Raw genomic sequence first — 26,028 nt, forward strand, 5'->3', positions numbered from 1 at the left:
GAGAAGGAGTCAAGACTAGTTTCAACTCCAAGAGAAGAAATCCTGAGGAAGTGATTGCAGATTTCAGATAGTTCAGATTCTGGAGATGAGCAAAACGCCAGTCGCGAGCACAGAAAGAAGAAAAGAAAAGAATGTGTCAACAGAAGTAACATTCACACCAGATGAAAGAGTAGGAGAAGTTCCACCGGAGAAAATTCTTGAAGGAGAAGAAGGGACAGAAATAGAGAGAGAGGGACAGATTTCTGCGGAAGACCCCCGAAGAGGTGTAGGGACAACCAACACTGAGTTAGGTGAAGGGCCAAGTAGCAAACAGAAAGATTGCGTGTCGGAGACCCGAGGAGGGACAGAAGTAGGGCAAACACAAGAGGTGGAAAAAGAAACTGTTGAAAAGGAAAAGCCAAACGAGACAGAATCTGAAGACAGTGAAACTGAAATACCAGAGGGTCGAGTTCTGAGAAAGAGAACTTGGATCGAGGAAAGAAACAGTAAAGAAGGTAAACTAAGAAGAAATGCTAAAGGAGACCTTTGGCCAAACAAAATAATGAGACTGAGATACCGATTGACACGAGTCAAACCCACAAAAGCTGAACAAGTGAATGAAGTGACTAGTCAGCTCAAAGAAAAAGAGGGAGAGACAGAGGTGTCGGAAGAAAACAAAAGATCAAGAAAACCCAACTAGAAGTATAAGTCACCTGATTGGACGTATGTGGCACTGCCTGAACAAGGAGAATAGGTAGATAGTCAATGAAATCCAGAGGAGACTTGACTGAAAGTGGTGGAGGAAGAAGAAACAGCAGAAATCCTGAGAGTTATCCTATCCGATATTGGAGAAGAAGCGGAAATTCAGGAATTTCTGTATGTGGATGACAAAAAGGAAGTGAAAAACGATGAGATGCCAAACTGAGTAATTTCAAGAAGATCATTGTATGAAAATATAAAGGATTGATTAAGAAATTGAAGAACTGGGTTAACCTGATAAGTGCTTTGCTCTTTCAGGTGAAGGAGCAAGGAGTGGAGTAGAAGAGGCTAAGTCAAAAGACACAGTCAATTTAACAAGATGGCTAACATAGATGCTAACAAGAGTAGATGTACTTTTATGGAAAGATGGTGCAAAATGTGTTGTTGCTGTACAGGATTATTAATGCTTCTATGGAGCGTACTCGCTCTTTTGATCTCTTTCAAAGTAACTTTAGATACACTAGAAGGGCATACAGAGGATATGACTAACATAGCGAAAAGTTCACAAAAGGTAGTTCCATTTAAAACAAGCACTGAACATATGCACAAGGATAGGTCTATAACTGATTTTTCTAGCAATGTATTTTCAAAATAATTGTATGAATATGTAAAAACCATGGATGTAAGGGATTGCTACGTCTGTATGCAGTTACCTGCCTCTGTTTCAGAAGGGGTGACTTATCACCTCCCAGCAACTTATGGAATAACATGTAGCGTTTTAACAAGTATATTTTATCAAGTAGGGAAATTAGAATATAATCTGTCTAATATAGATAACATTCTTGGACAATTGCCCATGAATAATGAATTGAATCCTGCTAAAACTGCTAATGTACTAGGTGAGATTTTTATAGAAACTAAGGAACTAACATTAGAATATATTTTTAGAAACAATTTAACTTGCAGTTTGAAGAAAGAAGAGAAAACATTTCTAGATATGGTCGAAGAAAGGAGATTGAAGATGCATAAAAAGGCAGAAGGACATGAAGTGGGAGAAAATGTTTGGAACATAGATGGGAAAAGGGAGACAAAGGGTGAAGTTAGACCAACAATAGCTATAGATTCACCACAGAAAGGCAAATTATGTATTATGAGGGGAAAGATCTCAATATGATTATTATTATATAGGGACAAGTGAGTGTCATGATACATACTTCATTGCATCCGGATGGGGATTTAGAGGCGGAGAAGATCCAGTCTTTCCTGGATTATACTACATTTGTGGGAACAAGGCTTATTACAGGCTGCCCGACCATTGGTATGGCACATGTTATGTTGGCCTGGTCTTTCCAAAAATCTTTCACATGGGTAGAGTAGAAAATAGTGGATCACATAACCTACTAATGCGTAGTAGAAGAGAAACTTGGTTAGAAATTGTAGGTGATATTTTTGGAGCCTTGATACCAGCAGTGGGAATATCTTTGAATGCAAATAATATTCGGAAATTGTCAACAATAGTGGATCGCTTGTCAACAAGCACCGCTGGAGGGTTTCTTTTGGTAAACACCGAAATGGTTGCTATGCGTGCTATGATTATGCAAAATCGACTTGCCCTTGATATCTTATTGGCAAAAGAGGGTGGAGTCTGTGGAATGCTGAAAGTTCAACATTGTTGCACTTACATTCCTGATGAAAGCAAAGATCTAAAAGTTTATATAAAAAATATTACAGAATTGCATGATGAAATAGTACCACTGGAAGTTGAAAGTATCTGGACTAAAATTAGTAATAAAATGGCTGCTATTAAGACTTTCTTAAGGAAATTAGGTAGTACTATATTAGGGAAAATATTATTTCCATTAACGTGTGTAATTTTCATATTATTAATACTTAGACTAGGATGTATGTGTTGCAAACACAAAAGAAATAAAAAGAAAATTAGACGAGAAATTATTAAAAAGAGGGAAAAGAAACAAGAAAGAGATTTTGAAGAAATAGAATTAGAAGAATGGAAGGAGAGTATGTATGACAAAACAAAAAGAGAAGATGAAGGGGAAACAGAATTATAATTGAGCAAGAAAACATTTAGAATTTCCATAACAGGGGAAAATAAATTGATTGTGGGTTTTGTTGGTGATAAAATCACCAAAGGGGGGATTGATGGAGCGGGTAAAATGTTTTCTTTTTATATACCCAATCCATTTATATATGTTTATATTAAAACGATTAATGAATAATTATAATAATTAATAGTGTGATGTGAAAGGACTAAACCAACCTTATTAACAGAAAGAATACACGTGGGAATGCATTTGCATGGCTAAAATAATAAGTGAACTAAGTTTGTTTGCATATTAAATGATAAACTTGGTTGAGTAATGTTATTGCGATTTGCGCTTAAATAATCCACTCTTAACGGCTTTGGATGTTGCATATGGCTAGATAAATGCACAGACATAAGGGTATTAGCAAGGGAATAACACTGTTTTAATCATTTCCATGTATTAATTACGATTTTGTGTCTCTTTGCTTAAAGTTGACTATTCTGGCCTACCAAAAGATGGCCGCCGACTGAAGCCTAACTAAAGTACATTACTTCACCATTTGAACAATGGAGAAAGGCGCCTGCACTGACTTCGACCGTGTCCCCTGTGTGACCTGTCAGACCATGCCCATGAAGACTACCCTGGGCGAGGTGCCAATGCCCCTGAACGTAAAGAAAATGTTACAATTGAGAATATGAACTGTTGAACTCGACCTGTTCTCAACGAACTGATACATTTAGGAGCACGGATTACTCGTTCCCATACATTCGCTTTGAGACTTTTACCGCATGGGAAGAATTGAAAAATGTATCCTGATGTGCCGAGATGTATTTGAATTCAGCCAATCATATTACTGTGAAATGAGAAATGTAACATTTGATATGCAAATTTTAGTATAAATATTGGTAGACTAGAGAGGTGTTTAGAGTAGCTGTTGACGGAGAACCGATGATCAGAGATCCTTATGCTGACGGAGAGGACGGTGACTCTACATGATAGAACAGAACTCTGACGAATTTACTGAGGACCAGTTCTGACTTAGAAAACGACAATTAGCCAGAATAGGTAAATATGACAAAAGATGATATTCCATTATTAAGATTTAACCTGCATTTAAATTAGATAAAAGAAAATCATTATTTGAATTAATGTGTCGGGTGATTATTTCATTGAGATGTTTATTGATTAATTTAGAGTGTTAAGGTATCATTGAACTAATAACAACTAAATGATTCGATCGACCTATTTGATGGAGGAATCGTTAGGGTGATTCAGGGAAAGTGGTTCTTCCATCTAAGGAAAGCATTTTGTAGGCGCGGATAGTTTGATAGAATGAATGTTGGTGTTATGGGCCCCACAGTGATCAACAGGTTGAGCTGAACCTGCAAGGATGACTCCTTGGAGCTCAGCAAAAGGGTAGAGGCTTGCCATCCTGTGGGTACCACAATGTCAAATCTGGCCTGACAGATCTGTTTGAGCTACATATAACACTTTGCCGCACTTGAAAAAGAGCAAAAAGTGCCAGGACAATTCTTGTGCATTCATTGTCTAGTGCTGAGTGGCCATGTTTTTGTCTTACCAGATTTCTGTTTTCTGATTTGTTGTGGGCACAGGGCCTGCTTCAAACTAGATTTTAGTGCTAGTTATTGGTGGACACTGGTAAATTTTATAGTCCACGCTCCCACACACCTCCAGCCTTCAAAGCCCAATTAGTGTGTGGCTGAATACTTCATCTATCTTGGCATTGCCCTGGCACAAGGCATTTTGAAACCTTTTGCTGTAAAGAAAACAAAAACTACTGAAATAGTAAGTAGGGGTGTCACTGGGAACCTTTACCCCATTGGTTAGAGAGTGACCAGGAGTCACCCCCACCCACTAGCTATTGCCAGGCATAAATGTGGCAACCCAATACGCTGCCTCAGAATTCTTTCAAGACCTGTGGAAGAAGAACAGAGGACTAGGCCTGCTGCCTGCCACCTGAGAGGACCCTGAAGGACTCAACCTGTTCCTTTTAGTACCCAGGAAAAAGAAATGGATTCCAGTCATCAGTTGTATGACCTCCTGTGTGGCTACATGAACACAACAAGCTGCAAGGGGCTTTTACTTGTAAATTCACAGATGATCAGTGCAAACTTTTCTGGTGTCCTCTGCCGGACACTCTGATAGACTCTAACTTAGGATATAGAAAGTCTTTCAACCAAAAAACCTCAATAACTCCAAAGCTTCAGAAATTGGCTCCATGTTTCCAACTTCCACAGCAGCAGCTGCAATTTTAGCTTTGTCCCATATGGGAAGGATGGGGAGGGTGGGTTATTTCTTCCGACAACTGACAAAGTCCGTTTTTTGATTGGAATATTTTTCTTTTTACTTTTCCGCTTCCAGGCTCCAGTGGGACCAATCTACTTGGTTCACTTGGTGCACCCTCGCAGTTGGTCACGCATCACACCTAGGTACTGGTTTACCTGCGCTATTGACTACAATTGGCAGATTTAGCTTTTTGGTGTTAATTCCTGTTAAATATTTAAAAATACATGTAACCGGTTCTCCTTATTGGATTTTTTTCTTTTCTGAATTGAACTGGGATTTTTATTGAGTTGAGTTTTCAACTTTTTAACTGTTTTGGTACTACTAAATGCTTCACACATACATTTCAATTAGATTAAGCCTGTCCGCGAGGACAGTGCTAACTGCGGCAAGATGACAGATGCAAGCTAAATGAGCTATGAGCCCAGATCCACGATCCGGAGCCAATGATCCTGACATACCAGAACAATTGTATCCGCTGTGGGCTCTATGTGCAGCACAACACCCGTGGAGCCCACTGAAGCTTTTTGTGCAGCGTCATATCGCACTTAGGCCCACCAGGCTCATCAGAGCATAGCATGGCCTCATGACAAGAGGTTGCGTGCCCGAGTGAAGACCTGGGCCAAGCTGCATTGCTGCAGTGGCGCAGGGGCAGAGGAGAGGCCCACCCTGCCCACAGAGGTCCTTCCCCTTCTTCTCTGCCATTCCAGAGAACGGTGCAGGGGCCGCGCTATTTGTGGGAGCCAGATGCGGCCTGCACAGTCTGTGCCTCTCCTACGCCGACGACACCCAGCTGATCCTCTCCCTCACCAACGACCCCGCCACTGCCAAAACCAACCTATACGAAGGGATAAAAGAAGTAGCCGAGTGGACGATGAACAGCCGCCTGAAACTGAATTCAGACAAGACGGAAGTCCTCATCCTTGGACCATCACCCTCTTCCTGGGACGACTCCTGGTGGCCCCCTGCCCTGGGCAGCGCACCCAAACCAACAGACCACGCATGCAACCTGGGCTTCATCCTGGACTCCTCCCTCTCGATGACCAGACAAGTCAACGCCGTCTCATTGTCATGTTTCAACATCCTACGCATGCTCCGAAAGATCTTCCGATAGATTCCCACGAAACCAGGAAGACGGTCACCGAGGCACTCGTCACCAGCCGACTGGACTACGGAAACACCCTCTACACCGGAAACACAGCCAAACTACAGAAAAGACTCCAACGCATCCAGAACGCCTCCGCAAGACTCATCCTGGACATCCCCCGATACAGCCACATCTCCAGACACCTGAGAGACCTGCACTGGCTCCCCATCAGCAAGAGAATCACGTTCTGACTCCTCACCCACGCACACAAGGCCCTCCACAACCTGGGCCCCAGGTACCTCAACGACCGCCTAACCTTCAACACTCCCACCCGCCAGCTACGTTCGACCAGCTACGCCCTCGCCGCCGTTCCACGCATCCGAAGAGCCACCGCGGGAGGAAGATCCTTCTCCTACCTGGCAGCCAAGACTTGGAACTCCCTCCCCATCCACCTCCGTCTGACCCAAGACCACCTCTCCTTCAGGAAGCAACTCAAGACCTGGCTGTTCGAGCAGTAGCGGACCCCCTTACCCCAAGCGCCTTGAGACCCTCCGGGTGAGTAGAGCGCTATACAAATTTCTTGATTGATTGATTGATTGCCCCGACCTGTGTAGCAGGCAGGGAGACTGGCGAGCCCCTGCACAACTCAACAGCCCATGATTCTACTGCCCGAGGCAGGCAATTGCGTAATGGTCCTGACAGCCTAACATAGGTGGTGAGTGAGGCCCTGGGGGAACATCCTCGCTGGCGTAGACTGGAGTGGTGGGGCCTATAATGGGCTCGGCCTGCCCCACTGCCTCCAACCAGAGACTTACCGGGGACCCGACACCAGCATTCAAATGACCCTAGAAGGAGTTTGGCGGGAGGGGGCGGGCTGCTTCTGCTCCTCCCCCTGTTGCATCTTTGCTGGCATGGCCTCTGAGTCACTGGGGCAGGAAGAGGTGAGGCGGGTTCCCTCTAGTGGCATGTTCCCCCAAGATGGCGCGATATGACCATGTGGGACCCCAGGGACCGTTGCTGCTGTTGCTAGCCTGAGCTCCTATTCCCCCTGTTCCTGGTGAAGATCTGAGGGATTGCAGTGAGCCTGGAAAGGGGCATAGTGGGTGGAACACCGCCTCACCCTCAGCACTCTCCTGGCACCTCAGTGAGAAGATGTTGGAGGCAGTGAAGGTGTCATTGAGAGACTGCTCTGGGCTACTACAGAAGCGAGGATTGGGGAGTGGAGGGGTATTAGATCCTCCACTCCCCCATACTGATGCCAGTATGAGTGCCAGCGAACTGCACTCCCAGCTGCTTGTCCTCAGGACGCGGGCTACTTTTAGAGGTACAAGATCCCCGTGCTTACACTGACGCACTGACTAGATATGCATCACGCCTGTGTGTCTTGGGAATCGATTGATTGCTCTGTGCCTTCCGTCGACGGCCTGGACAGTCTGCTTGCCCTGAGATGTCTGTCATGAGACATGGGGAGGTGAGGGGGGCCTAAACCACATTCCTTGGGATGCTAGGAAATTAACTCCCCTGATGGACAGAGAGATAGATTGGGTGAACCCTCTGCAGGTAACAAATATGACAAAATACTGTCAGCCATCGCGAAGACCCATCAAGACCTGTGCAACTGCATAGACGCAGTAGCAATAGACCTGAACATAGTATACTATGGGATGACCAGAAAAAGCTGGCTGGTCAAGTCACGCAGACGGAGGGGAATTAAAACGCATGGTAAAAGAAATGGAGGATCAGGAAGCCACATTAATGGCCAGAGGGCAGGAGCTGGAGGACAGGGCAGAGGGTTCTGAAGGCTGCTCCCGCCGCTACAACCTTTGGGTTGTGGGATTTCCAGAGGGGGCAGAGGGCCCTGATCCAGTTTCTTTCTTTGAACAGTGGCTGGCACAGGTGGTAGTTCCGTTAGCTCTCTCGCCGCATTATCAGATTGAGCGAGCGCATAGGGTCCAGTGGAGGAGGCGGCGGCGGCCTTCTGGATCCCTCCCCAGACCGGAGGTGTTTCGCCTTTTGAACTTTAAGGACAAAGAAACTATACTGAAAGTGGCCAGGGGTGCAGGTCCATTACAATACGAGAACACCCACATGTATATCTTTCTGGACTAGACCTTGCTGGTGCAGCGCAAATGAGCATCCTTCATGGGTGTCACGAAACATTTGAGAGAGATTGGTCCCAAGTACTCACTATTGTACCCAGCACAGCTAAAAGTGATAGCCACCAAACCAACTCCTTTTTCACATCACAGACAGATGCCTTGGACTCGGTAGAGCAGAGGAGATATGCATCGTCCGCTCCAGCTACACCAAGCAAGTGGTCTGGAACAGAGAGGAAGCGATGTGTCAGGAAATGGCATGATTGGGGGAAAACGCGATCTGGTGCTAAAGGGGCGCCCTCATTGGAACAGATGTGATACAAACAGCAGGGCACACTGTTGGATGTGTCGCTCCTGATGACAGAGCACCACTCTCCCCTGCCCAACAGACCTACTGATGACTTGCAGTCAGACATTGGATCACCTATTTCACCCAGTAGCACTACCTCACTTACTCTGCTTAATCTGACCCCACAGACAGCGGACTCAATGATCTGACTTGCTCACCGTTACACAGTTGGTAACATTGCTGTTACCGAGGAATTGGTTCATTTTGGTGAACATCCGTCTATTGGTACAACTGCCGGCCACTATTATTATCTTACTTGCAAATTGTTGATACCATGATGGATCGTACTACACTGGCCGTGTGGTTGGGTTTTGAACTGATTACTTCCCTTAACTCTCGCTTTTAGGTGCCAGATTTCCTTTTGTTGTAGGTGTTGGAGTACTGACATTGGCCACTGGTAGACTCCCCCCATTCTTTCGGTGGTCCTCTCCACCTCCCAGGTATTGTGGAGCTTGTATGAAGTCCTGGTAGGAGAACTCTCATGTAATGGGTCTCTTGGATCAATGTTTGGGTGACCGCCCATTGGCGTTTACCCCAGGGAGGAGTTGAGAATTTCATATTCTTTGGTTATGCAGGGCACGAGAAAGGTTACACATAGGCGCAGACCTATGCACCAGCCCTGCTTATTAAAAAAATCTATGACAAACCTCAATTTCCTCACCTGGAAAATACGTGGAATGGGGACAGCGCATAAGCAGCATCTGGTTCAGCAATTCCCACGCAGGCATGATGCGCATGTCACGCTGCTCCAGGAGACACGTGGCTGGTGGGGAGGATGTCCATTTTAAAAAGAAATGGTGCAGGCAGTGCTATAGCACAACATATTCAGGATTCGCAACAGGGGCACTTATATGGATCCGCCCAGCAGTCCCCTTTCGTCCCCTAGTTGGGGAAATTGACCCTGAGGGGTGTTACTTCTTTGTGGAGGGACAAATGGATGGCCATCCTATATTACTGGGGAGTGTTTAGGCGCTGATCGTAGCGCAGCCGTCCTTTCTGGCCCATCTTGCTGCTCTCCTTGCGAGCCAGGAAAATATTCCCTGGTTAATAGGGGAGACTTCAACAGGTTATTTTGCTCCCATCCCCTCTTTGAGACCTCCCCTGTAGGGTCAGCCACACTAGGACTGTCGCAAAGGAAAATCCACAGCATGCAATTCAATTTGCCACGCTCACTCCTCACATCCTAGGTCACAGGAATTTCCTATCCCATTTGGAGAGATGACTCGGGTAAGACGTAATTGCAGTGAAGATGAGGTTTTTTGATCTGAGGTTGACATGGCTGAAAAAAGATTTCTAGCAAGAGGACATCCATTGAATATAATTTCTGCTGATAAACAATGGTTATTGAAAACTGATCATAACAAGCTACTCAAGCACAACATGTGATTAGCAAAAAACTAAAATAGCGTATCTGTGATAACACCCTATCATACACTGTCACATGTTTTACAATATTATGCACAAACTCAGGGTGGATTCCACTCTTAATAAATGTATTTCAGATAAACCTGGGATCATTTATAGAAGAGGTACAAGTTTGCACAACATACTGTGTACCAGTTTTTACAATCCCAAGAAGAGAAATACAAGTTTAGGTTGGTTACCTCCTCAACCTAAGGGATTTTTCAAATGTGGACATTGCAACATGTGTGTCAATACACATTAGATAAAATCAAAAGCTTTCAATATTAAATATGTTAAATATAAGATAGGGAACTTTATATATTGTAATACATTATTTGTGGTTTACTGTGTTCTGTCTGTGTGCAAACACATTTACATTGGCAGTGCCATCTGGCCCTTAAAAGTAAGGATTCAAGAGCACATTTGTGCTATCAGGAATGATAACAAAACCTATCCTCTAGCTGTGCACTTTAACAGTTGGCATGGGTCTGCGAGCTGCCACTAGTAAGATTCCACGGTGTGGGGATGGATCAGGATCATCCCAGAAGCGGTGACAGGACACAAATGTTGAGAAAACCAGAGACAGCTGGATAACCAAACTTAGGGCCACATTTTTTGTTTCTAATGTAGACAGGGGGCTGTATGCATTTTTAGATGACTATGTGTTTTGAACTTTGCTCATTCTAGATTATGTCTGGATGCTTTGGTATACATTTTGTATGGAAAATATTTCCATTCCTTTCTCATGCTAACTTATGGGGAAAGTCACCTATGTTGCAAGCAATACTGGGATAAATTTCTAGTCTTACATAGACTTAGGCGAATACTTCCTATATATGGCTACTGTTTGGTGTTAACATTGAAACCGAATGGGAACATTTATATTACGTCTTATAATGTAATAACTAGAAATCGTCTAATGATTATTTTGATACTGTTGCTAAAAATATCTGCTGGTGAATGTTTGCAGGGATTAAGCTTGGTTCATATTATTATTAACTGAAAAGAAGGTTTTTAGGTCACGCCTGATCCAGCGCATGCGCTGGTCTAGCCGAGACATTTAGTAGCTGCTTTGAAAAGTGCTACCAAAGCGGCCACCAGCTTACTGTCACGCGCACAAGCGCGCGCACTGCTGCGCGCACATCCCTAGCGTGCTGTAGCGTGTCATTGCGATCGCGATCACTTTCGCTTTCAGAGTGATCGCGATGACATTCGCTTTTACAGCTGCGCGGCATTACTTTTACTGCCGCGCAGCCAATGCTTGTTAATAGAAGTCTGCGCACCTTTTAATGACAAGCCCTCGCACGGCGGATCAAAATAAAACCCTTGTAGCGCTCCTCACAGTTTTTACATGGTTGGGTCAAGGGACCTTTAAATATTTCTGGCTTTTCACTATGACGCCTGCATGTGGCTCACGGTGGGCCAATAGGTTTTAATCTAGCACAGCGGAAAACACGTCCACTTTCAAACAGTGCTGCTGGGCTGCAGCTATCAAACACGTCATACGTGTCCACTATTCACTGTAGGCCTGGGTTTATCACTCTGCTTAGAGCATCACTGGCGTATTTTTTGTTTCATTTTGTATTTATTTGTGATAGCATGAACACACACACACAGAGTTTTGGCACTGATTTTTATACCACTCGTCACTTCAATTTGCCGATTGCTCACAGCTGCACAAAACTGTAGCTGTTCTTTAACCACAATGAGCAAGCCACGGAAAATGAGCCCTGCCCTGCGTGACTGCAGACCAGATGTGCTCCCCATCTCACCCGACCATCTGTGCTGCAGCCAAAGGGGCCAGAATACACGCGCTCCCTCCCCTCTCACAGCTAAAGGCACCTTAGATGTGTTCCCCAGGGGAGTGTCATTCATTCAGGCTATGAAAATAGAACATTATGAAACTGCTCTCTTCTTAGAATCGCAGGCACAGGAAGAAGTGTTCTAAGAATGGCTGCAGGTAAAGTCAATACATTTAACAGAAAATGTGGCAAAGGAACACTATTCGAGTAAAGGTACTAGCTTTAAACCCTAGCTCACCACAACCCTTTCACATATTACTGCCAATAAAACGCAGATCCCACCAAAGAAAGGAACTCTACAAGACCTTTAAAGAAGCAATGGTAAGGTCAACAGGTCTGAGCTTGACAAGATGCAGAGCTACTATTTTTGTTTTAAACATTTCATATAGCAAGAATATACAATAAAAATAAACAAGCATTGGCATAGCCAATAGATCTCGCTTTTGGGACCTTATAAGTGTTTAGCCATGCAACAGTTGATGTTGTTTCACCAAGGATATTGTGTTGCATAACTAAATACTTATAAGGTCCCAAAAGCGAGACCTATTGGCTAAGCCAATGCTTGTTAATCTTTTTTTTAATGTTAAAAAATATGATCATTTCGCTTTTAAGGTGCAATGTTTACATTTATCATGGACTTTGTGTTAGTAAATGTTCTCTGTTTTTTAACTGTTCTGGGACCACTATTTCCAGTCTTTCCTTTTCCTCAAGCACAGTCTGCTTTTATTTCAGAGCACGTGATGCACAAGGGGTTGGCTCTTGCACTTTCAGTTATTGACTGTTTTCTTTGGATGTGTATACATTGGTACTACTGTTGCTTTGTATCAACTTGTAGATTTGTTTACATTTACACGACCAATATGGCAGCCATTTTCTACACAATGGGATAGTGAAGTTGGACCGTCTTTACTGTCTATTAACCTTGTCCATATTTAGAGTCGATCATGTGATCACATTACGTACGCGTCCATACTGACGGGACTTAGGAAGGTGCCTGTAAGCTTTGGCTCTACACTTTATGAATGTTTAGGGTATGACTAGGATGATCAAGGTGTTACATTAGACACTGATGGTGTGTTTCTTTGTATTTCTAGTTACCTCTTTAGCAACCTAGAAATATGATAATGATGGGCTTATCATAGCCATCGACAGAGCAACGTCTATGCTTGGGTGTTGCTGTTTGACTTCAGGTAAGATGGCATTAGTCTGTAGGTGCGCTTTTTGATTATATACTTGGTGCTGCTTCTAATTGCATATTGGTGACTGACTGACGAGTAGTATGGTAACATGATGAGAACTTCCTGGCATGCCTTGGGCATAACACTGATCGTGTCAATATCGCTTTTCATGTTATTTCATACATTGTTGTTTGCATCATCTTTACAACGTTTATGGTTGTTGTTTCTTTTCAGCACTTTTTAGCATACTCCAATCTAGAATTTCTGTGGATTTTAAGATTTAGCTTTAAGAAATCATCCAAAGAATTGATTTTCGTCCTCGGGGCTCCGAGGAACTCTTTGAATCTTTTGGTGCTAGATGCAATAGGAGCGCATCAGCTCTGTGAGACTTTTAAGGTATTTAGCATATATATTTTTCGTACTTGGAAAGTATGGGCAAATGTTCTTGTTTTTTTTCCCCTTTGTTATTTTCACTACTGTCAAACTTAATAATTGATAATTGGTCTTTGAGGGTCACATTTAAGGTATTTTCTTATCTTTTCTGATCATCCTTTAAACTGTAGTCTTAGGTATTTGCGTGTTATAATTTATTTTGCTCTTGAAGTCTTCTCGATCATACTTTTTAAACCTGGCACGCGTGCTTTTTCGCTTGTTCTGTGATCAATTGAATGATTAATAGGTAATATCTAATACAATGTGATTACCTGTAATAACTGATATTGTATAGTGTAGAAAGTATATATATTTCAAACTAACAGCCCAGAAAAAGTCGTCAAACAATGACACACATGTGTCAGCTGTTTCATCTTTGGATTCCAATTAGTATGAATGTCTAAGAAATCAAATCCTTTGGGACTACAGACCTACATGTTGTCTTCCTATTTGGACTATGATTTATGTACTACCAACTTTCTGTTTTCTAAAGAAAAAGCTTTGGACCTGTAAGATTGACAGACCAAGATACTTTAATTGTGTGGTGCTCTGGACATTTTATTATTTTGATAATATCTGAAAGTTTCTTTCTTATATCTGTCAACACTAGATAGGTGACATAGTGTTGTTTGTCCTTATGAACACACATTACTTTATGACTTTGTCTTTACATTTACCCTGAATTTGTGATGCGCGAGCTGAGCTGTTCGACCACTGCCACCTGTATTTGTATATATAGTCCCTGGTAAATTGGGGGAGACTTCAACAGATTAGATCACTCCCATCCACCCTGTCACCCCCTCTGGTGTCAGCCACACTGGGACCTCCTAAATTTGTGGTGCATACTTTATCCTGTTGCGAGGGGATATTCTTATTATTCAGAACCGCTGGATTAGCATGTCAGATTGGACCGGATCCTTTGTTTCCCAGCAATACATACACAAGCAACAGATGGTGAATATTTAGCCCGCCCATTCTCTGACCACTATCCCCTGCTATTGCACTTGCGCTGGGGTGTCTGTCCCCCACCTGCACCCACCACGATTGCAGTTGACCATACTGGAAGACAGAAAACTGGGGCACAGCGAAGTCCAGGCGGACAGAGTGGGAGGCACTGAAAGTTGTACTGCAGGAGCAGTGTATTAGCACTGTTATGGGGGTGCAGATAGATTTATATAACGAGTTGACAGCCTTGGAGGTGGCCCTGAGTACCCTCGAGGCACGGGCACAAGAGCCTATGGCTGAGCATCAAGCCCTCACTGCTGCAGGGACCGCCATGCCCAGCTGGTGGTGCAGCTGCAACGGCTCGACCTTAGGGCATACCAGCCCAGGGTACATGCAGAGGGAAAAAAAGCTGGCCAGATACTGGCCTGGCTCCTGCACAGCTACTCCACAAGTACCTATCACAGCAATATGGCTATCCCCAACAAATACGATCGCCACCCAGTTAGATATACATAATGCATTCACAACATACTACAGAGCATTATATCACCCATACCCTATTGCCTGTGAAGCGCACATACATTCATTCCTTGAGGTCCTAGAGTTGCAGCCCATAACAGAACAAGAACTTCGGGCAGCAATACAGGGGTTAGCCACCTTCAAAACTCCTAGTCTAGTCCCTAAACTTTTGGAGATTTATCAAGTAGCATCAGAGGGGGGGGCTATTGCCGACACTCCGCGAGTCTCTAGACTCTTATAATTGCGCTACAAAAACCTGACAAGGACCCACTTGATAAAGTCGTATCGTCCTCTTTCAATGCTAGTCACAGACTACAAGATATTCAGCACAGTCATCGCTGGCCGCGTAAAGAAGAATATGCTGCTGACGCCAAGGCTCGTGTACCAGAATGGTTTCATACCTGGTCGCTCAAATGCTCTAAACATATGAAGGTGGCATGGAGTACTGGAACAGGCTCCACCCACTCACCCTTTGCTGGCGGTTTAGTTATAGACCTAGAGCACGCATTTGACACCATAGACTAGGAACACATGTTTGCAGTACTCTTTCGACTAGGGACTCCTGATGAGGCTACTCACCCCTCACTCTCCTTTTCTACACAGCCCATACTGACAGGGTCAAAAAGGGACAGCTTATCTCAGCCCTCTTTGAAATCAGTTGAGGTACACGCCAAGGGTGTCCGCTATCCCTGCTTCTATTTGCATTGGCGGTGGAACCATTGGCCCAGCATCTGAGTCACTTGTGGGAGGAGTGGTCATTTATCTAGGGACTGAACTACATGCCGTCTACCTATACACGGATGATGTCCTTCTTTACATATGAGACATCCGGCAGGGACTTGGATGCATTAACTCAGTGCTTAAATAATTTAAGAACACTCAGGTCCGGGAGTGAACTGGGACAAGACTTGACTCTTTCCGTTGAGCCCAACCTGCCCACCGCAGTTCCTCACGGCACAACCCTACCAAGTGCATTAGTGACCGTACACGTTCCGCTACCTTGGTGTTTGTATCTACCATGACACCTGTGATCTACTATACGGCAATCTTACCAGGGAAATTACATCCCTGAAGCCACAGATATTCTTCTGGAGCACCCTACCCCTCACGGTGCATGGGCGAATTTCCATCTCCAAGATGGTGATGGTCCCCCGGCTTCAATATTACTTTCAGAACCTGCCGGTCACTGTATTAAGCTTCCACATTACACACACTACACAGGATGTTAGACTCCTTTATCTGGAACTAAGGGTGGAGATGGGTTGCACAGAGGATGATCTAGCGGTCTGTTGCTTTGGGGGGACTGAGGGCTCTCAACGCCAAACACTAATTTTTCGCTGCACAGTTGCAGTGGCCATCACGATGGCTGGTGGGTCACCATCTGGTGCGCTGGGCTCATCCTCGCTGGTCCGAGTTGCTAAAATGATACATGACAGGCTGTTGCCGACTGGTAAACTCCCCCGCATTCCAAAACCCTATTGACCATAGCACATGCCAGCTACACTAAAAGCCTCTTCTTGACTCTGTTACAGGTGCCTTACATGCCAGGGATCAGAGTTAGATCTATATGACCTTTAAGGGACCAGCTTGGGAAGGGAAGGGGTGGAACTGTGGGAGGCAGACACACTGGGCACCTTCGTTCACAAGCAAGCTCTTGCGCCCTTTAAGCACCTAGCCGAACATCATGACATCCCTACAGGCCATTTCCTAGTGCACCGTACACTACTGACCGTACTATGGTGGCTTTAGTGCATTACAGACGAAGAACCTGAGACACATCCATTGTTAAACACAGTCCATGTGATGGGTTCCGGCCGGCACCTTATCACGTGGTTCACACACGTGATGGCCTCTAATTTAAGGGACTTGATGCAGCCTATGAAACTAGACTGGAAGTGGGACATTGGGTGTGAGATCACTCCTAAAGAATCGAATAGAGCGCTCATCTACCTGCATAAACATTTCCGCAATGCGAGGTTTCAATACATCCAACACAACATCTTACACAGGGTCTATCTTACCCCCGAGCAACTGCACCGAATGTATGGAAGCAAGTCTGTGTGCCCCAGATATGGTTTCTGAAATGCAGATAAGGCTCATATGTTCTAGAACAGTCCAGAGGCACAGTTATTATGGGAGGGCAGTCTTAAGTGCCTTGACAGAGGTTACGGGTAGAGTCGATCTCAGCACCATGGAGGCAGGATTACTGGGAATTTATCAACCTCGGGGAGGGAAAATGCAACAGTCCCTTTCATAGATTTAGCCCTAATCATAGCTAAACGTGCAATTGGAGGGTGCCTGCCTTCCAAGCATATCCTACTGGTATTAAGGGTGGGCAGAGTTGGTGGAGTGCCACTACATGGAATTCCACGGAGTTGCCTAAAAACTCTGTGGAATTCCGCTCCGCCCCGCCCTACAGAATGCAGGCGGCAGACCTGGTCGGGGTTCCTGACCCCCAGATTGCCACCTGCTTTCACTTACCTGAGTCTGGCCGAGAACGTCAGACCCAGGTAAGTGCTGGTCTTCCTCATCCTGTACCTCTCTCCATGGGGTGGGCAGCAGGAGCAAACTCCACCACGCTGCGGAATGGGAGTTTTTGCCTGAACTCCGCATTCCCAGTGGAGTGGGGAGTTGGCAAAACTCAGTGGAGTGGAGTTTGCCACCCACCCTTAACTGGTGTTAGAAATGGGATTTCTGGTTGGCTAGGGCTTGCGCCTAAGCCAGGCAGAAACCACCACTCTAGTCAGGCACTAGGCAATATTTACAGGGGATTAAATACACCTGGCAGGGCCAATTGGGCCACTGTCAGAACCATCACAAAGTGAAACTAGTAGATGTAGAACCAATAATAAATGTAGAACTCAACCAGTAATTACCGGCAAACACACAGTACGCAATTGCGCTGGAGCAGAGGAGTGTACCTCACTCCTATCTCACTAAAAGTGCCCCCAAAGAAATGTTGCAGCCGCTGCTAATTGCCGTGCAGCTGTGAAGCAGAATGTGGGCCTGGCCACTCACTGTGCCCTCTGAACAAATATGTAAAAACTATGCAGCTGCCCGTGCTGGTGCGGCGCAGCTGAGGACAAAGTAAATGGGCCCTGGCACGACTGAGCCCTCAAGCTCCACTGGGGTCCTCTAACTAAAAGTGGCCCCCTCATTGCAGTTGCCCACTGTCAAGCGGGGCAACTGTAAAAAACATAATAGCCAAACTGAAGAGGCACCTAACAACAAATATGCCCTTCGTTGGGGCGGCCCGCTCTCTCGCGGGACCGCTCAGGCACTAGACCCAGCACTGTGCCTTGAACGGCACCAACCGGGTGCAACACTGAGCCACTCTCACCGGGGCTCTGCTTCTCTGGTCTCCTCAGCGCTCCCTCGGGTCGGCACCAAGCACGGGCACGACAATGCTTCAGGGAGCGTCACCGCCGCTCCTCTCTGCCCTCACTCACTGGGGCAGATCTCTGCGGGACTTCTCCCTCGCTCAAGGAGAGGCTTCTGCGGTGTTTTCTCCCGTGTGGCGGGGGCAGGCAGGCACTGACAATGTGCTTCGGGTCCCCTCCGCCTCAATCACCAAGGGCTGCTGGACGCGGGGCTCTCCTTCCCACAGGGGAGCTCCATTTACTTTACTTGCCACAGCTTCTGCTTCATGCCCCGCTCACAGTCAGGAATTCACTGGCCTGATTTCCTTTGCAGCCACGATGCTCGTCTTGGCAGCAGCTCACAATTTTCGGCAGCACAGCGGAGTGGGCTCCCGCTCGTAATATAGATCCTCAATGCGAGGTGGGCGCCCGCTAGTAAAGCACCAAATGCGGGGTGGGCACCCGCTCGAATTAAAAGCATAAGCGGGGTGGGCACACGCAATTTGAATATCAAATAAGCAGGGTGGGCACCCGCGAAAATAAAGGAAAATGTGGGGAGGGCACCCGCTGCATAGGCATCGTGGGGAATCCCTACGGTTGGGATTCCCTTTAAAAAAAAAGCAGCTCAGCGCTGTGCAGCCCACGCTCTCCTTCTTGGGAAAATAAAAAGAAAGCCCTCACGAGGCGCTAGAAGCAGGAGTCCCGTATTTAAAAGGAATGAGTCCAAGCCAAAGTTCCTCCAGGTCCATGGGGCATAGCTGGACCCAGGGAGGCCAGCACACAGGACCCTCAAGCAGCGAGGTAAGCCCCCATGGCGGTTCCTCCTGGGCCCCAGCAGCAGCAAGCCCCAGCAAGTCAGGAACAGCACACGCACAGAACAACTTCATGGGGTCACAGCCCCTATATTTATATTATGCATTCCTTTGTCTGCAGTGTAGGGTTTGGGGGAACCAGATGCAACTGGTTCAGGGGGGATTTGAAGCACTTTGTTTTCCAAGCTCCTCTTCCCCTTTGTCAGGTTGGGGCTGGGTGATCAGACACACCCCGGGGGGCGGAGCCAGCATTGTCCAGGCTAGGCACAGATCTATTCAGGGTCAGGGAATTACTCCTCCCACTACTCCCTATGCAGATGTCCCATTCAGCCTAGAGCTGACTCACCCCGCCCCTCCTGGAGCCACACACACCTCCCACATCAGGCAGGAAGACACATAGCACACAGAAATGCCATCTTCTAAAAGTGGCATTTCTAAAATAGTTATTATAAATCTGCGCACACCATTGCGTAGGATTAATTATCACTATTCCAAACATACCAAACTTGACCGCGCTGCGCCTCCCATATCAGGAATTACCACTGAAACACTTATCAGGGAATCCCCAATGCATTTCTATGGGAGGGCAGCCCCACAGTAGTGAGAAACCAAAATGGCTGTTTGTCACTACCAGGGCAAGTCACACACTTAAGGTACATGCCCTATATTTTACCTACAATGCACCCTGCCCATAGGGCTAGCTAGGGCCTACCTTAGGGGTGACTGACATGCAGTAAAAGGGGGGTCACCGACATGGCACACACTTTAGGTGCCATGTCACAGCGGCTGTAACACTGCGCGCACAGGCCCTGCAATGGCAGAGGCCTGAGATAGGTTTGAAAGGCTACTTTGGTGGGTGGCGCAATCAGCGCTGCAAGCCCACCGGTAGCATTTAATTTACCAGCCCTGGGTAACGGAGATACCACTTTACAAGGGACTGACAGGTAAATTAAATAGGCCAAACAGGTGTAGACCAATCTTACCATATTTAACACAGAGACCACATGCACTTTTCACTGGACAGCAGTGCTAAAGTGCCCAGAGCCCTAAAACCACCAACACCATGTCAGAAAAAAGACTAGGAGAAAGGCAAAAAGTTTAGGGATGACCCTGCAAAAAGGGCCAAGTCCAACAACTGGTATACAGCAATGTAGAAATGGAGTAGAGCTGAGTCCACAGCGCTAGGCAGGGAGGAGGCGAGGGGCCTACGGAGACTTCCCATTGCGCATGAGTAGGATGCTCTTGCGTTTGAGTTACAGATCAACTTTGAGGAGACTGAGGTGAGGGGGTCCTGCAGTGAGTTGCGATTCTGTCCCCCCCTGTTTCCTTTCTCCTGATGCCATGCCTGTTCCACCCCACCTTGGCTCATTCCGCCTTCTGTGGGTTACTTAAGTGGTGCCGGCTGTGGGTGGTAACAGAATTAAGGAGCTGGATGCCTGCCATGTGCCATGCATACACCCTGCCACATTGAAGACACAGATCTTGACTCTGGAACTGTTAGTGCCCTCCCAGTTCAGACTGTTAATCATATCATTTGTCACGTTTACCTTAAAGAATGAACCAATGTCCCCTACATGTGTTTCCGCTACTATATCGGATGCATTGACCTAATGGAACATTGTACACTGATTAGCTGAAACATTACATGATAATGCACTAGCAATGTGTATTGTACTCATGCAAAAGCTTAATAAAAACATACTTTAAAAAAAAGTTTAAGCATGTCCACTCTGTACTGTAGATACCAGAGGTTGAGCTCAGGTTTAAATTACTGAAAACTTTGGCTGGACCTAAGAGGATAGAGGCTTTATTACTTGAAGTGCACACGAATCCACCCCAACTAATTAACCACTTTCTCTAATTTTTTTAATAAATCTATTATTCAAATATAGGATAATTAAATTGTGTTCTGTCATTGCACATCATTGTCTGCAATGTTCCAGAGGCCATGTCTATGTTTTGTTTAGTAGGCAATAATTCCATAATTATCAGACACTTTACACTTATACAGCCAAGTGCCATAACTCACATAGGTTCACCTTATTGTATGCAGCCAAAACCATTGAGGTGGGACATTACTAGACAACATATATGTTCCATCATTAACCCTAAAGTCTCTCTATAAATACTTGCAATGTGCAGGATCATCACGATTGAGGAAAATTTGTACTTTCTGTATAATCCTCAATGAACCATGAACCAGATGCCAAAATTCAATACAAATCAATATATAGCCACCAATGCTCCCATATTCACAAAAAGTGTTGGCTACAACTTGATCACAACACAGTTCTACTATGGCATCTCAGTATATTTACTGTGCAAAAAAATGACAGGAAATTCTTGGATAAGAATGAAATGCTTTTTCTCTAAACCTCTTCACTGTATTTGAGCAGGAGTTCAATTTTTGTGCGTATCTTGGAGTCAAAGAACTCTTAAACACTGTAGAATGTGGCAGATTCTAAGTGATACAGAAAATGAATGAACAGTTAAGAATAACATACTTGTAGATGAAGAAGATGGCAGCAGCTACAACAATTATGCGGAAAATGAAAATATCCAGCACATATGTGTTAGTGTCCAAGAACATGGTGCACCTAGAGAGAAAGAGAATACCAGTACACATTAATCTATGTATATAACATCACATTTTGCTGTATATAACATCACATTTTTTTCACAGTATAGTTTGTGGGCATTTTCAAAAGTCAAACTGGAGGTGCAATTAGACTGTAAATACATAACACTGCCACTTACCTTGTGGTTGGGTTAAAACACTGATCTTTTGGGATTTTGACACCACTTGACTAATACCATTAAAGAATCTACATCAAATACATCATATGATTTGCTACATTTCAGAAAGACTTAGTAAACAAATGAGGCACAATAATAATTCCACGCAAAACACTGAAATTAAGTTCCACCAGAAAGCAGGCACCGGTATTCCAGGAGGTTTCTGGCCAAGTAGACCTCTTGGAGTACTGTTGCATGGTTTTTGGTGAAGCTTCCCTTCTTGTGCCTTACAAATTATAATCATGGGTCAGGTTCTGCTTCTAACACTGGCACCAATCATGGTGTGGTTTCTCTTCTGGAATCTGCCACATTTCTGATTGCTAACTTAAATTTTAATGTATGCTCTGAAAGTTCAGAAGGTGGTGCTAAGCCAGATATCTTTCTTCACCCTGCTACTTGAACTAAAATAGAGAACTTCTCAGATTTGTTGTATTTAAACCAGGAAAAACTGGGTATGAAAGTTACTTAGAATAATATGAAGATAAACATTCTATCACCTGGTTTAGTACTGACAAGAACTGCTTTGGGAAGTAACTTGTATTTTGGTAGGCTATGTGAGATAAAATAAGGTCAATATAGCATATAGAAAGGATTGCTAAAGAGCTACAATCAATGATAAGCAAGCACTGACAAATCCAGTTGGGATGCCTTTTGCTAAATATTATTAAAGTGTGAATATTTGAAAGGGGAAGAGGAATTTTTGCTTCTGTTCATGTTTTAGCAATAAACATATTGGGGCCGATTACGATGTCAGTCTGAAAGCCGCCGATCGCTAGTCAGAAGTTTTCCGGCCGCGGTCGGAGGCTTTCTGACCGACACAGTTGGTTTGCAGTACAACTGCCAAATCACTCAAGAAATCAAGCAAACTATATTAAATCAAGAGGGGAAACAGACTACTGAGTTACGGTGGATACGTTTATTGTAATGAGAAATTAACTGAGCCCAGGGGTCATTGGAGGTGTGTGCAGTATTATGCACCCCATTGCACAGGTAGAGGGGTTACTCTTGGTGACACTGTTGAAAAAACAACTGAACATAACCACTCTGCCTCTGCAATTGAGATTGATGTTCGTAAAAATATTGAACAAATGAAAACCCTTACAATATCGGCAATCAGAAAGTGAACAAATGAAAACCCTTACAATATCGGCGATCAGAGCGTGAACCGGATGGTCCTTCTGACATGAATTCGACTGGCTATCTGAGTCTTTCGGCCAGTCGGACCCACAATGTAATGCCCTATGGACGGCATTTGTGCCATTGGGATTGTGATGTTGGTTTCCCACATCCTTTCTGTGCCGGCCTTTCCGACATGGAAAGGCTTTCGGAAAGCGACTTTGGGGGCCCTACCAGGGCCCCCTTTGCCTCCACGGCCTATGGTTGGTGGGGGAGGGTGTACCTAGGGTGCCTAACTGTAAATCCATGCAGCATGTGGCAGACACCATGGCGTGCCTGCCTTAAGGTGTGGGGTTTTACACACACACCCATTTCTTTATGGGAGCCTGTATTATGGCTGGTTTACGGCCGTAACAGAAGGTCCCATAGAGAAATACAAGTATCCGACCAAACACTGTTTGGTTTGCTTAGTAATCAGGAGGTCGGAACTGCCTACCGGAGGTTGGTCAGTCCTGAGACCGAGAAGGTGTCGGTCAGAGGCTTTCTGACCGACATCGTAATCGCCCCCAGAGTGTTTTGAAGCGGGGAATACAGCTAAAAAACTGGTGAATTCCGGGGAAACAGATTGCAGCAACATTTGTATTATTGTGGGTTTTTGATAGAGTGCAGTGGAGTGTGTTAAGGTAGTGAAACCTTCTAATCTACAGTAAAACATATATTATGGTTCTCTAAGTGTTTTGATGTTTTCTTTGTACTATTGTCATATATTAAATCCCAACCCCATAACAAAGAGCACACCCCAACCTGAATAATTCATTAATATATGAACTCATTTGTAAAGGATTGCGTTGAGGAAAAATCACTGAGTCGGGCGATATGGCAAGCCCAGGTAAGTTTTCTTTTTTTGGGGGGGGGGGGGACTTGCAGTTGCAACTTGCACATGTGGCCAGTGAATGTAAGTGCAGTGAAGTCGACAAGAAACAAAAAAAATGAAAACCATTTACAATCCACCGAGTCGAGTTTATTTTCCCTATTCGTTGTCTGTTGACTCAGACCTACCATCCAACCCGCTCCACCGCCCACCACTCTTACCCGCACCGGCCACAACGGGAAAGTATACTCTGGAGGGGTGACAGTGGTTTGCATTACAGGTTTGTTCAGCATCTAGGGCCTGATTTGGAGTTTGCATGATGTGTTACTCCATCACAAACATGCAGGACATCCTGTCCACCATATTACAAGTACGTGCATTATATCCTACGGCACTTGTAAATAGGCAGACAGGATCACCAGTACAGACAAAGCTCTACAGAATCTGTCAGATAATCCTACATTTCAACAGGGTCAGATCAGAGATTTACATTTAATTTAATTGACTAAAAAGGGAGGAGGTTGATGGACTCTGATCACCATATTGTGTAAAGAACACCAACAGAAGGATATTTATTTTTTCACCTCCTCTGCTCCTGAAAAGCTCAGTGGCAACATATGAAAGGAAGACAAACCAACTCCAGGTAACCACGACTGCACATGCATTGAATGCTGCACGTTTCAAATAGTTCAAGTATTTACATTTTTGCACTGCTTAAATACACATAAGTGGGTGTCCTGGGATTAACCTGTGTATCACACATACAGGCAGATAGCCCTCCAAGTAAACTGCCCATCACCAAATACACTTTACAATTATGATTGGTTGGCTATAGGTGATAATCCCTCTGAAATCCCCCCTCATAAAAGATATACGAATATTGTCTTTTACTGATTTACCAGAGTTTGTTCTACCCGTGCCCAGCCTAGTGTTTTCACTCTTGAACCTCTTATTTCATACTTCTGCTTTGGTGTAAGGCTCCCAAACTGCGTCTCGCTTTTTGAAGAGCTCCACTTAAATTGACTAGGAGCTGCAAACTCTGGTGACTATAATTTATCATAGGGTCAGCTGCCTATGGCCAGCAGGGGTATGATTCAGTTGGATACTGAAAGGGAAGGTGCCTTTCCATTTCTGTTTGATCTGTGGTGGTTTCACAACTGTGAAGTTTATATTTAAAAATGTATTAAATATTAACAAAAACATGTTGCAAGGGCAAGAGTCAATGTCTTGTACCGAGAATTCAGGTTTACATTACATAAATTCCTTCACACATTTGTGTATAAAGCAGAACTTCCTAGGCTTCCCACTAATGACATGGGCCCTTTGAACAACCTTGATGAGTGGAGACAATTGCTGTTCCAACCCACCTGCTGGGGAATAAATGGCCCTATTGTACGTTAGGTGTATTCTGGAGAACCTAAGGTTCTGCTACTGAAGGGAATGCCAGGGTTGTGAATTTCAGAAGCTGCAACAGCATCCCCTGTGATTTATGACAGGGCAAGCTCCTAGCCTGAACAATAGAGAGGGTGGGCTCACATGTGTCCTTAGTGTTGAGCAGGAGGTCACTTTGACATTTTTGGAGGGAAGGGGAGAGCCTACAAAGCAAACAGAGCAAAACCTAAGATAAATAACCAATAAAAAAGACATGTAGATTGTGAAATAAAACATTTTTCCCTTCCAGGGAAAATTAAAAAACACACATCCATATACCATTTCTCTGGAGCATTTTTTAAATCTTTTTTTCTTTCTACCTGCAGATAAAGAATGGCAGCAAGAAATCAAGCAAACTATATTAAATCAAGAGGGGAAACAGACTACTGAGTTACAGTGGATACCTTTATTGTATTGATAGTTTAACTGAGCCCAGGAGTCATTGGAGGTGGGTTAAATTAGTCATACGCCTGGGAGAACAGCCAGGTCTTTAGCTGTTTCCTAAACTGTGCGTAAGAGGTCTCAGACCTCAGCTCCATAGAGAGAGTTCCAAAATTGAGGGGCCAAGACTGCAGATCTTATTCCCCCATGTTTCTTGTGTCTGAAGGATGGAATAACCAGCAAATTCAAATGGGAGGACCTAAGGTCCCGAGAAGGACCGTAGCGCTGAATCCGAAAGGAGATGAATGCTGGACTGTTGTGAGATAGGGTTTTGAAAAAGATACATCCTAACTTGAAGGCTCAGCGTTTGGCCACTGGGAGCCAGTGTAGGCTTTTCATTAGGTATCTGACATGGTGCCATTT

General features: G+C 44.8%; 1 protein-coding gene and 1 long non-coding RNA gene across 3 annotated transcripts in view; one reads left to right on the forward strand and one right to left on the reverse strand.

Moving 5' to 3' along the window:
- Positions 1–26,028, reverse strand: part of LOC146809822 (histo-blood group ABO system transferase 1-like) — a 557,769-nt gene that overhangs the window by 344,447 nt on the left and 187,294 nt on the right. For both annotated transcript variants that reach the window (XM_085616677.1, XM_085616676.1), the window contains exon 2: positions 21,515–21,607. In XM_085616677.1, the coding sequence (XP_085472803.1) occupies positions 21,515–21,600 (86 nt within the window). In that variant the 5' untranslated portion in view covers positions 21,601–21,607. The remainder of the gene's footprint in view (positions 1–21,514; positions 21,608–26,028) is intronic.
- LOC146809823 (uncharacterized) overlaps positions 12,723–26,028 on the forward strand; it is a 77,135-nt gene continuing 63,829 nt past the window's right edge. Inside the window, exons 1-2 of the long non-coding RNA XR_014966490.1 lie at positions 12,723–12,761; positions 12,860–12,955. This is a non-coding gene — a long non-coding RNA (uncharacterized LOC146809823). The remainder of the gene's footprint in view (positions 12,762–12,859; positions 12,956–26,028) is intronic.

The sequence above is a fragment of the Triturus cristatus genome, chromosome 7 (assembly GCF_964204655.1).
Source record: "Triturus cristatus chromosome 7, aTriCri1.1, whole genome shotgun sequence".
Taxonomy (NCBI): Eukaryota; Metazoa; Chordata; class Amphibia; order Caudata; family Salamandridae; genus Triturus; species Triturus cristatus.